Consider the following 14,207-nt stretch of genomic DNA (forward strand, 5'->3'; position numbering starts at 1 on the left):
CACTTGTGGCTAAACCTTTCTAAAATGTAATTAGTATGGCATTATGAGAACATAAATCTCTACCTAGCAGAATGTGCTGCCTCTGCTCTGTTACACATATCTGTCTGCATCTTACCTCAATCCCCAATTTCTCCAGAATTAAGAGGTGCAGGGAAACAAAAATATAGGTGGAAGTGGGAGACATGTGTGGCGATCACCTTTCATCACCATGGCATCATTACAATATTAAAAAAAAAAACTGTCCATCAAAATGCACTTTCTTGTTACACATGACTGTACCCTTACAGTACCTTAACCTCAATAACATTTAGTGGGCAGAATTCATTTTCTAATGATGCCATAGTGATGAAGTTTTAGGGGATGTTAGTCACAGATGTTACCCACTTGTACCTATATTTTTGGTTTCTTACACCTCCCCATTCCCCAAATGAAGTTCGGAATGTTAGATAAGTGGACAGGAATGTGTAACAGGGCAGGGAGGCCCATTTTAATGGGCAGAGTGTTTTATGTTCTAATGATGCTGTAGTAAGAGATTGTAAGGGGAGAATGTGCCCGACACTTGCACCTATATTTTCAGTTTTGTACCCCACCTCAGAGAAATTGGTATACAAAGAAGAGAAGCAGACAGTAGTTTCATAGGTATAGATTTGTGACAGGTTGGTATATATTTAGGGGCCCCATCCCAATGCTCCTTGCTATGTTAGTGGCTCCAGGGTCCCCAATTTGCACTTTCAATTTAGGACTCCTAGTTGCACTTTCCTCAGAAACAGCAACCCCAAAGTTTAATTTTCATAACTTTTTACATTTGTGACCCCCATATCCTGAAATTCTTTAAAGCTGGGGGGCTGAAATTGTAATAACTAGTATCTATGAGGGTCCCCTGTACACCCTGAAAATTACAGGTCATTGTCACATACATATTAGGAGATATGGAGGTTTGTACACAAAGCTGTGAGGATGCAGAATTCACACGCAGCTAGCAGTGGATACATTTCAAAGGCAGAAATCTGAGCTTGTGCTATGAGACGGGGGCGGGGCTGCCTGTGTTTCCTTCACATGAAGGCTGCACAGGAGGACACAGAGCACGGAGCAGCCTCACTGAGATCCGTGCATCTGAGGATGAGAGCTGCCGAGAGCTGGGCGGGGTATTCAAATCAGCTGGGCGGAGCAACCGGCTAAAAGCCTCTGGGGAGAACTATGTAGTGAGTTAAATACCTCTGTTAGGAGAGGGGTAATTTCCGTATTGATCATTTTATAAAATTCTGCTGTGTAGCCATAAAAAATTTGCAAATTAACTGAAACAATCAAACAATAACCAGGAAGTTGCTTCATAGCTGGTTGCTTCATAAATCTTAGGCATAATTCACCAAAATATGTCCAATATTTATTAAATTTAATAGCAAACTTTAAATAAAAAAAAAAACAAAAACAAGTTGAAAAAATAAAAAAAAACAGTGAAACATATTATACCTGTACAGAAGCATTTATAAAAAATATATATTTATATCATATGAAAATTTTTTTGTATTGGACTCATTACAGCTATTTTGTACTGAATCCAATACAAAATTTTTTGAATTTCCCACCGCTCCTCCTGCCGGCACCAACCTCACCAGGAAACCCCGGAGATCGTCACAGCAGTTTGCGGCTGGAGATCAGAGGAGGAGGACATGTCCCGAGGACCTGCGGGGACCAGCAGGACGCTGACAGAGCAAGGTAAGTGGGTTTTTTTTTTTTTTACGTTTTAAGCGACCCTGAGTGTGACTCGGGATTACCGCTTTTTGCAGTTAAAATCCACCCAGAGTCACAATCCGGGATACCGATGGGGGGTTAATGTTGAGAGGCAAAGGCATGGTAATTCTTAAATTTAGAATCTAACAAATATGATTGCAATTTTTTATTTAGTTATGGAAGCAAATTCAATGAGCCACCCCAGGTCTTGTGAGCCTCCAGTTGGAGGAACAATTTATTCAAGGAAAAAAATAACCAGGTAGGACTCGATACACACTAACTTATCACTAAAACCATTGGCAAGACTCCAGCAAAAGCCAGATAATTAACCCCAGCCTGCTAAGCTGGTTTTCCCACTCCCACCCACAGATTGATCCCATGTACTTGCTCTAAAAATCCCCTTCAGCTCTGCCACAACCTCAGAATGTGCTACAGCCAATGAGCAGATCAGTTTTCTGGATTTAATCTTGTCCTGCTATTGGCTGATGGCCCTATTTAAACCTTTTTTGTTCAAGACTCTGGTTGCTGGATCCTTAGCTTGTTACTTGAGACTTAGCCCAGCTATACCCCGTTGGTATATATAAAATTGACTTTTTGAATACTTGACCTTGACCTATCTTCTTGCCTTTCTGCCTGTCCTGACACTGCCACTTGCCCCAACTTCAGTCCATTTGACTTTGTCACTCACCAGCAGCTTTCCCAGTACCTAGGGCTCTGCTGAAAACCAGGACAGACAGACCACCACCCCTCAGGTATTCCTTCATCACCTGCTGGAGGGCACAGGCCTAACAGTATCATGTTCTGACCAGGTAATGGATAGAATACAGGCTTTTGAGACAATTAGCATGGAAATGAAGACACAAAGTCATAGGCCATCCTGGAGCACCGATTAGGGGATAAGAGGGTTGCATTTCCCTCCAGACATTGACCATGTCATACTGCTGCAGCAGAGCTAAATTGTGACTGTTTTAGGGCATTTATGACATAGAATTCTAGATTTTTCAAGTATTTAATTAAATCCAAAGTTGGAGCGGCTCAAAATGATTATATCCTGGACCTTAGGCATAACTCTAGCAATGAGAGTATAAGCTGAACTTATGAGGTGAGAGCATAATAAACCGGGAAGTCACTGGGCAACCTGCAATGGAACCAACAATCTGTGGAAATTTGCCTCTGGAACCCCTCAATATCTAAAACCTGAGACTGCAAATGCTGTGGCAGGCAAAAAGTCATCCAATAATATTTTGTATCTACATTGGCCAAAAAAAATTAAAAAAATTAAATATATATATATATGTGAAAACTTTTGAGCAAAAAAAGGGGTGGGAACCCCTGTTAAAGTGATTTCTTCACTGTCACAGAAGGCAAAGAAGTGGGACTTCCCTTTATATGGAAACACAAAAAAGGTCCAGAAAAATTTCATAACCTTAGATAGCAGAATCTACAACAAAGGCTTCAATGATCTTTTGCAACGGTCAATAGTAAAAAGTCAGAAAAAAAAAAAAACTTGCACAGGAAATTCTTGCACAACCAGCTCTGACTGAGCTGTTGCCGTAACACATCATGGTCTCCTTGGAAGCAAAATAATGCAGTTTCACCATTATATCCTTAGGAGGGCTGTCCACTTCAGCAACCTAATGCCCATCTAGATTTGATCATTTTCCAGGATGAGTATCCAGAGTTATCCAGTTAAGCAACAGGGACTCTTGATCATTACCAGATTCTAGGAGCACTATGTCCTAGGCTCTATGTCCTAGGTAGAGTTTGGAGTTTGTTTGTTCTCCCTGTGTTTGCGTGGGATTCTCCTGGTAACTCCAGTTTCTTCCCACATTCCAACAATGCAGTTAGGTTAATTGGCTTCCCCCAAAATTTGTCCTCAAACTGTGATAATGGTGGGACACTGGATTGTGAGCCGGTTGAGGGACATCTACCGACATGGCTATAGAGTTATAATAGCATATTCACATATAAGACCTGTTCCCCGAGTCATTCAGTTTAAGCATATCCAGAGTGGAATTCGGGTTAACCCTAAGGATGTTGATTATTTATATGCTTTTCAGTGGTAGTGATGGCTGATTTTAATTAACCTGATATTGACTTTACTACTGGTAAAACAAAAGGGCAGGAAGTTATGAATTTAAGATTTAAGAATTTTATGGTACAGTTTATAGAAGCCCCAACTAGAAATTATACTCTGCTGGACCCATTTTTTTTTCAAACAATGCAATGTAAACAATTACAATTTATAACAAATGTACATATAAAGAAAATCTGGGAAGCAGTAAGTACAATATGATTTCATTTAATGAATGTTGTAAACAGGAAACAAAAAATGGGAAAGAAAAACCATTACATTTTAAGAGAGCAAATTTGCCATTGTTACGGGTAGCCCTCCATGACCAGGAACACAATTGAAATGGTAGGATTTCAATTCAAAGTTTAATATTAGCATAGGGAAATTATTTTTTACTGTAAGGTCAGTGAAGTTTAATAGTCTCTCAGGAAGTAGTTCTATAGTTTCTTAGCAAGTTCTAAAAATAATTGAAAAAAAAAAAAAAAGGGGGAAAAAAGAAAAGCTTCACTTATGTACCCACCTTACCCATACACTTCCCTTCTTTAAAGGCACATTCTTCCAGCCCCATATTACCCCAACACCATTTTCCGTAATTCTGTTCCCAGGCGTCTAAACAATCATACTTCACATTCAGTGACACAACATTGAGGGTTGTCATTGGTTGTCTTAGGACCTTAATATTCCTGAGAAGGGACCGACCCTTCTCTTTTACTCAACCTGTACAGACAGAAAGCCCAAATAGCTTTCATACAAGAAACCGGCTTCCGTAATGATAAAATACCTAATTCCTAATCTGAAAGATTGCAATTACCCATTGGCTTACTATGGTTCCACTGGCAACGCCAAGAGGAGGGAGTATACTCTTATAGGAGAGTTGGCACAATGCAGAGATTAGACCACAATTTACGTCCCCCAACATGAACCAAATGCAATTTTTAGAAAGAACATGTTTTGCCCTCTCAGAATTGACCGAAGGGATGTTCGTTTAAGGTGGTGACTTCAACCTTTTAGTGCGGAAACCTCACGCATTGCCTGGAGCAGAGGCAATGTGGTCCTTATCACATTAATCCAGAAATATCAACTATGTGATATCTGGCGTATACACCATCCCACAACCAGAGATTACACGTTCCACTCCGCGCAAGTGTTCACGCATATAGATACGTTTCTAACCCATCATTCTGACTTGTCCATATGCAAAGACTTGCATATAGGTTGCATCACATTATCAGACAGATTTCACTCTTCGTACATCAGCCGACAAACCACTGGACAGACAAATTTTAAGGAAAAAATGAGAGCCTACTTCAAGACCCAGTGGTCATGGTGGACCTGACCTTGCAATTAACACTATACTTTAGGGCAAGAACAAGAAACCCAATATGTGCCCGACAATGGTTTGGGCCGTGCACAAGCAGTTTTATCAGGGGGATTCTAATAAAAACACTGTGCCCGTCTTAAACGAGAAAAGACAAAACAAATCAATGATCTACTACAAGAAATACACTCACTAGAGACATCACAATCTCTATCTTGAGACATCGAAGCCCAAATAAGTAGATCTGGAGAGAAGCTGAAGTCCCTATGTTTATCAAAACACAAGGCCTCATTGGCCAAATGTTGCTGCTTATTCTGCGAGTTGGGCAATAAATGTGGTCGCAACTTAACAAACACACTACGAACCCAAAGTGCTAAAACTTACATTCCAAAAATATGTTACAACCATGGAGAAGTGCATAAACAACCTAAAGTCATCTCTAATGCATTCAAGGCTTTCTATAGTCACTTCTAAAACAGCTTAGCTTTATCAGCCACCTTACCCACCCAAACTCATAGTGAAACTATCCAAGCCTATTTTATTTATCTTATCCTGAGTCCTCAGGCATGCCCACAATATTAGACGAAGAGACAACAGCTACAGGCTCCATCGACTCAGGAGGAACTCTCCTGGGCCATCAGTAGCTCAGCCACAGGCAAGGCACCAGAACCAGATGATCCAACTTTAAAACACTATAAGACCCTTCTACCATCCCTTAGTGCCCACTTTGTTGAGGTTTTTAGTTCCCTAAAACCCCACTGTCCAATGGCAAGTGATTTACTGGAAGAACATATTTTTGTGATACATAAAGGGAAAGATCCTACCTCCCGTGCCGGTTACAGGCAAATATCACTTTTAAAATGTTGCTGTAAAATTATACTCCAAAATACTGTTGGCTCGCCTTACATCCCTCCTCCCTAAACTAATCCATCCAGACCCCAATTTTGTGCCCAATAAGAGTGGCTCAGGACAATACAAAGAAAACTCAGGACCTAATGTACTAGGCCCAAAGTACTAACACCCAAATGATACTACTCTCAACACATGCAAAAAGGCCTTTTACCAGGTTGACTGGAACTTAATTTCACATACACTGCGTTATAAAGGTCTGGGTGACAAAATGATGACATACATTCTTTCCCTATATTCCAACCCCTCAGCAAGAGTTAAAGTCAACCGTGTCCTGTCAGATAATTTCAACATCACTAATCGCACCCTTCAAGGCTGCCTATTATCCCGCTTGATCGTCATACTATCTCTTGAACCATTGCTGCATACTTCTAGGGAAACATGAAGATGCAGCAATTGTGGACAATTTATTATTTTATAAAACATCCCCCTCCATATCAATTCCAAAACTATCAGAACTTCAACATTGTGGCACACAAATCAGAAGCTCTAAACATCACCCTACCCGAGGGGCTTCTGTAGAAATCTGCAAGAGTCATTCCCGTTTTGTTGGGCCCTGGAAGAAAATACTTAGGGGTTAGGATACCAACAGATCTCCAACTTATAGTCTTTAAACTTCCTCACACTTCTAGAAGACTTTTAGAGCACATTAAATCAATTATTATTATTATTATGGAATGGGACAAACAAACTGCTATCGTAGTTCGGCCGCTATAATGCAATAAAAATGGTGTTACTACCCAAAGTACTATATGCAATGTAGACATTACCAATTAAAATAAAACTAACCCCCCCCCCCAAAAAAAAATACTTTTAATAATCCTTTAGGTCCGTCGATGCATCAGAATGTCACCCATGCCTAAAACTCTATACCCTATAATTAGCAACCAAAAGTTTCAACCAGGTATTTCAGATCCAGGCTTCCATGCAGCAGCCGACCTGGGGGCTAAAAACATTACTTTCTTCTGCCCGGAGCGATCTTGGCCATCCTATCTGAGATAATTTTCTCAGACGTATATGGCGCACTAGGTTTCTGGAAAAACATTTGCACCATTTCCTACACTCCATTTCGAGTCTAGACAATTTCCGTAGACCACTCACGGCGTTATGTGAATTATGTGTAGGTCATGGACCCATACGCCACTTGACCTCTAACCTATTTTCTGACGTTATTGCTCCAGCCACAGGTTTCACACCGTCATACATACAGAAGTGGGAGCAATACTTAAATGCTAACTTTACTCCAGCACAGATAGCTACATTACTTTCTATTGCCCAGACTTCCTAAATCAGTTCCATATACCGGAAACTGGGTACAAGCTTCTAACAAGATGGTACAGAGTCTCTTCAATTCTACATACTATATACCCAGAAGATTCAGACAAATGCTGGCGATGCAACACAGGCAGGGGCATGCTCCTGCACATTTTTTGTGAATGCCCGAAGGTTCGTCCTTTCTGGGAAAAGGTACATATATTGCTGTCAAATTTTACTGATTCAGCTATACCCTTTGAAGATGGTAAATCAGTAAAAGATGATATGACTACTATGGGTCTGCAATACAGCATCTCTATGTAGAACTGGAACATGCTGGTCTGGTGCGTGCCTGACAAAATCTTAAATTGGTCAACATATATTGCTCTGTTATCAACATGGACTTAACCTGAGCCTAAACCGACCCTAGAACTTATATGCTGGAAATAGTACTGAGGGCCAAGACACTGTACCTCACAGCACAACCCTAACCTAACCCTACAACTCTCTAGTTGAGATTCCTCCACAAGAATATATCCAAGTTCTAAGCTATGAAATTGTACCACAAATTTTAAAATCACAATAAAAAATTACTTTTGAATAGTACAAATATAAAGCATTTGGTTACAGAATAAAAATTGAAATAAAAAAATTAAATACAAATTGTACTCAAGGCTGCATATACACGGTACAATTGTCATTGGAAAAGGTCTTTCATGAGTTTCCAGTGACCGAGAGTGACAGATAAACAAACACAGAGAGAGAAGTGAGTAGTACGCCACTGTTTTGTCCTCAAAAAATTGTTAATAAGAATTCAAGAAAAGAAAAAAAAATGAGGTTGTAAAATCAAAGAGCTATATTAACACATGCATATGCTTACCTGTGCAGCAACAGTGTGTGATCTGGTAGGAAATAGTTTGGTGATGCATGCAGTGTTAAATCCAGCTTCAGATAACCCAAAAGCAGCTCGTAACCCTGCACCACCAGCACCTACGACAACTGCATCAAACTCATGATCAACAACTGGATACTGTGTGGAAATCTGGTGGGGGGAAAAAAACATTTAATTTTCATATTCAAATATGCATATTTTTCATATTATCCACAGCAAACATGTATTTACATTGTTAGATTATACTGCAACTTTACAATAAAAAAGCTGTTTTGTTTTCAGTGAAGGTACTTTAAGTAAGCACCTGGAGAGAAATATTTTTTCCAAGCTTGCTACAATAAGGAAAATTTAAATTACACTAACTAGTAAATCATTCTTCACAATAAAAAAAAAAAAAAACACACACACAAAGACAGAATAGATAAAAAGGCATTACCAAACCTTACTAGCTCAATGAAATAGAGAGAGCATATTTACAACACGGGTAAAGATACTCGCCTGTTGCGAAGTGATGGCAACCAAATTTCAGGTAAATGTAATATTTTCCCCTCAACAGCCAAAGACAGACCCTGAAGGCCAAATCATTTGGTATATCCATTATATAAGAACAAAACAACAAATTACCCACTCTCCACCTGAATAGTTTACTAGATATTTAGCAAGAGCTTTCAGTGGGTTTGCCATCCTTTGATCTAAACCAATTTAAAGTAAATTTAGTACCAACAACTTCCTTGGGGTCAGAATCGTACCATGGCCAAACCAGAAAAGTTTTTTTTTTCAAACCTTTCTTTGGATTGACTTTTTACATTTTCCTCTCTGCAGAAGAGAGAAAGTAACTTTGTCCGAGACCTTCATTCCTAAAGATGTTTCAGTTAAGATCCAGGTTTAATGTTGCAGTCCTTGGAGGTGTGTGAACCTGGGGGCTTTGAGCGAACAATGATTTCTGTTTGTTGCCCTTGATCTAGATCTATTTGAGGGGCGTCTTATTGGCTGGTTAGGAATTGAAAAATTTCAGGATGGAGATCCTATTCCCCTTGCTTGAGGGGAACTCTCCTTAGAACATCCGCAGAGGGTTTCTCTATCTAGCTGATGCATATTACAGAAAAAGGTAAATCCGTCTCTGCCAAACATGAAAAAATGAAAAAATTAGCAGTGTTCCTGAGGCTTCCCTTGACAATTTAAGAATGAGGCCATAATGACATGGTTTGGGAACACTACTGCATGCTGTAGGGCGATTCTTGACTTTATTAACTGAACCCTTCATATACGGACTGTAGTTTTATTCAATGATGGCAAGAAGAAATGGTACATTTATCATGTCAATGTCCTCCAAGCTCCACATTTCTGATCTCCAAGTATAAATCAACATTTTATTAGGTAGGATCATTAATTAGATTGGCTTTACTACCCAACCAGTTACACCCAATTCTAAGCTATCTCACATTCTGCACCCCTTCACATATCACTGATTTAGCAATCATTATGAAAATTTATATTGGGCAAATGTAAACCTAAAATTAAGTCAATTTATTAATGAGTCAGTCTAAAATCAGCCAGTTTATTTAAGTCTAAAGGTAAGGACACTTGTGGATAACATCACCCAAGCTTTCATCACCATGCATTACCATATTACCCATCAAAATGCACTGCCCTGTTACACATGGCTGTACCCTTCTTATTTCATTTTAGAGGGTAGGGAGTTCTTTAAGATCCAGGAAGAAAATCGGTTGGAAAGGAGGACAAATGAATGTGGTCAGAACACAATCTGGATCCAATGAACACCCTGGGAGGCAAGTCCATATAATAAAGAAAGGCAAGGGAGTAATCTATATGGCTTTAAGTGAAGTGAAATTAGAAAAATGTATATACAAGGGCAATTTGACAAGTAATGAGCCTCAACTATAAAGACTTTAAATCTTTAAAATAATTTTCTATACATTTTCAATATACTCTCTATGAAGCAGAATGCACCTTTCAGATCTTTCTTTGAGGACCTTTATACCCTTTTTATAGAACTCAACATCTTGGCCCTCAAGGAAGTCCTCAACAGCCTTAATGACATCATCATCAGAGTCAAATATCTTCCCTTTTAGGTATTTCTATGAAATTCCAAATAGATAATAGCCTGATGGGGCCATATCTGGTAAATAAGGTGGGTGCTCTAACAATTTAAAGCAGCATTCATGAATAGTGGCCATTGCAACAGCTGACTTGTGTGCTGGCGCATTTTCCCGATAAAACAAAACACCTTTTGTCAACTTTCCCCGTCTTTTCACCTTCAATTCCTCCTTTAACTTTCTGATTACTGTGGTTGTTTCACCTTTTTCAAGAAAGTCAATCACTACACCATGAATATCCCAGAAGACAGAGGCCATGATCTTCATTGAGGACTTTGTGATCCTTGCCTTCCTTTGGGGTAGGGGAACCTTTGTGTTTCTATTGTTGTTTTGTCTCTGGATCAGTGATTGATCCAAATCTCATCCATGGGATGATTTACATTTTTCAAGAAATTGCTGCTCATTTTTGTTGAAATGATCAAGAAAAGCTTTGGAGAATCCCACACGTTCTCTCTTTTGGTCAGGAGCAAGAAGTTTCTGAATCCATTCTGAAGAATATTTCCTCATTCCAAGTTCTTCAGTAAGAATGTGGTAAACTCTTTCATTTGAAATCCCCACACTCTTAGCAATGCTTCTGGTGGTCAATCTTCTGTCTTGGAGGACAATATCGTGAATTCTGTCAATCATTTTCTGGGTTGTGACATCTTTGGGTGCTTCAGGCCTTTTTTTTTTTTTTTTTATCAAAAAAGGCTTTTTCGACCTTGTTTGATCTCCACAACCCATCTTTTGACAGTGGAATAAGAAGAAGAATCATCTTTTAACACTTCTTGCATCTCTTTATGGATTTCCTTAGTGTTTAGGCCCCTTTTAGCAAAGGAATATGATGACCGCTCTGTGCTCACTTTTCTCCATCTGAAAAAAAATCACCTACACACAATGTTAAATGTTTTAATTTATTTTAATATAAAATATATATATTGTTTAAATATATATATAATAGATATACTTTTTGGTCAAATTTCATCTAAGGCTTTATATATTTTATCAATTCACAGAGCTTTTACAAATATTTGTATTATTTATGTGTTAGGCTCACTACTTGTCAAACAACCCCTGTATGTCCTTCAGATGAAGGATCAGAAAAAAATCAACCCATTGTAATCATGCAGATTCAAAACGGAGAGGAAAGTGGAATGAGCAATGTTTCTTGCACTAATTTAAGATCTACATGATGGAGGAATCCATTTGGAACTTTACAAGGGGGCTTTAATACTGTGGACTAGAAAACCCACTTGGATTTAGAGGTACCTCCAGGAAAAGGAGCCAACATCTATTCCAAGTTCTGTCTAGCCATCCCTGTGGTCGTGTGGGTATTTTTTTGTTGGGGAAGTCCCATATGTATCATTTGGCATCTTCAGCCCAGTCTCATTTTTTTTTCCTGAAGGGGACTAGTATCCGTGAAACACATTGAGACAAACAGGATGGAGTTATATTTATTGGAATATCGGTTTTAAAATGTTGATTTGTACAAGTTGGTATTTTAAGAAGATGTACAATGTTGTCTATTTGGACATTAAAAAAAAGATATTGCTGATATTTTAAATTATGTTATGTGGCGTTATATGTGCCTAAAATTCCCAAAAATAGTATGGGATGTTCTTTTTTTTTTTACTTGGCATGGTACTAATGGATTAGCGTAAGGCCAATGTGGTTCCTATCTTTAAAAATAGAGCAAAGTCATTACTAAGTAACTACAAACCAGTAAGTTTAACTACCATAGCTGGAAAGGTCCTAGGGAGATTGATAAAGAACCACATAGAGGAGTTTCTGCTAGAAAAAAAAATAGTGATCATCAGAACGAATTCAAGAAAGACTAAAGTTGTCAAACAAATTTACTGCTTTTTAGGAGGGAAAAAAACAAACAAACAGGTAGACAGTGGAGAAGCAGTTGATATAGTGTACTTTGCCTTTGCTAAAGCCTTTGACACAGTACCCCACAGACGGTTAATATGTAAGTTAGGGTCCTTAATCCTGTTCTCTATCCATTTACAGATTGAATTTTCTAAAGTTAAAGACCGCATCCAGAGAGTTGTAATTAATGATTCATACTCTGAATGGTCAGAGGTTATTAGTGGTGTACCCCAGGGTTCAGTGTTGGGACCTTTGCGGTTTACCATCTTTATAAATGATTTAGCGTTTAGGATTAAAAATACCATTTTTGTGTTTGCAGATGACACCAAACTACGTAAAAGAATTAAGTCCATATAGAATGTCTAATCTACCAGCAGACCTGGATGTATTGTTTGATTGGGCAGCCAAGTGACAAATGACATATTATTGCTAAATGTAAGTTATGCACTTGGGGGGGCAAACAACATGCACACTTCATACTGTCTAGGGGGAATACATTTAGAGGAGTCAGAAATTGACAACCTGGAGGTTCTGGTAGATCATAAACTTAATAATAGCATGCAATGCCAAGCTGAAATATTTTATGATAACAAAGTACTTTCTTGTACAGTACAGGTTCAAATATTCCAGCAACCTCCAGACCTGAGGAGTGCCGGATTTTCAAAAATTACAAATTGATTCTGGAGTACAGGACCATCAAAAACATAAACAGCGCGTCCGGAAAACAGTGTAAATTTGAAAGTGCGCTCCGAAATCCATTGCTGGAAAACTGAAGGATCCAGATTATTGAAGGTCGGATCTCTGAACGTCAACTGTATTACAAAGGCGAATAGACTGCCTAGAGATAGAGATAGAAATATAATCCTGTACAAGGCATTGGTCGGACCACATCTGGATTATGCTGTCCTGTTTGGGCACCAGTTCACAAAAAGAACATTGTGGAATTGGAGAGAGTGAAGAGAAGGGCAACTGAACTAATAAAAGGAATGGAAGAACTCAGCTATGAGGAGTTAGCAATAGGAACTCTGCTATAGGTCAGTTAATCTCTCCTCATAGCTGAGGAATACTCTTTTCCTCCAAACTGAACTAAAAAAAGGAATGGAGGAACCATTCCTGGAAGAAAAGAAGTTTAAGCTCCAGATAAGGAAAGGATTCTTCACTGTAAGGTTTATGTTTTTCTCCCTACAGTTTTGAAAGTCTGTGAATTGTTTTTCTTTCATTACTTCAAAAGAAAACAAAAAAAAACAAAAAAACAGTACGAAGCATTGGTGCAACCTCATCTGGAATATGCAGTCCAGCTTAGGGCACAGTAAGGTTATTGTGGAACTGGAGAGTGTGAAACTGGAATGCAAGCTTGGGCAGGCTACCAATTTTTTACACTGGGGATAGGGGCATGTCATTGCAAGGAAGACATCATAGCTCAGCACAGCCACTCATCTTTTGTGCCATACATGCAACTCTGTATCCTCTCGATTAACAGAAATCAAAACAACTATCTGTCAAGTGTTATTATTGAAGGAAAAATCCTCCCCCTATGCTGACCTCATCCCTCAAATAGTTTTCCCATTAAGATTTGTTCTCAGTCCTCCTTTACTGCACAATAAATAACGAATCTTAATTCATTTGTAATAAATTTGTGCTCCTGCAGGTACAACACTGTAGCTTTCTAATCGAACTGCTTTGAGATTAAAGATAACAATGGTATTTACACATGCAAGCCGATTGTCACCAAATACAAATGGTCAGGTAAGAATTTGACATGTGTACAGCAGTCCCCCCAACTTTGTTCATGGATTCATCTTGACAAATGCATAAATGACCAATATACATATCAAAGAGAGCATAGCGTGTACAACACTGTTTTTCATCTGTTACTGGAAACAATCTTGGAAGCTAGTTTCCAGCAACAAAAATTGCAGGTGTGCTCACAGCCAAGTTTAGCAAACATCTGTGTGCAATAAACACCATAACAGCAAAATACTTAATTTCAGCAAGGAAAGGGAATTTCTCAACTCACAGCTATACCTTTCACACAATAACACTTTGGTATTTGCATAAAGA

General features: G+C 38.7%; 1 protein-coding gene across 1 annotated transcript in view; it reads right to left on the reverse strand.

Annotated features, from left to right (window-relative positions):
• Positions 1 to 14,207, reverse strand: part of SDHA (succinate dehydrogenase complex flavoprotein subunit A) — a 160,783-nt gene that overhangs the window by 114,908 nt on the left and 31,668 nt on the right. Inside the window, exon 3 of the mRNA XM_072412019.1 lies at positions 8,167 to 8,328. Within this exon, the coding sequence (XP_072268120.1) occupies positions 8,167 to 8,328 (162 nt within the window). The remainder of the gene's footprint in view (positions 1 to 8,166; positions 8,329 to 14,207) is intronic.

Source organism: Pyxicephalus adspersus, chromosome 5 (genome assembly GCF_032062135.1).
Source record: "Pyxicephalus adspersus chromosome 5, UCB_Pads_2.0, whole genome shotgun sequence".
Classification (NCBI taxonomy): domain Eukaryota; kingdom Metazoa; phylum Chordata; class Amphibia; order Anura; family Pyxicephalidae; genus Pyxicephalus; species Pyxicephalus adspersus.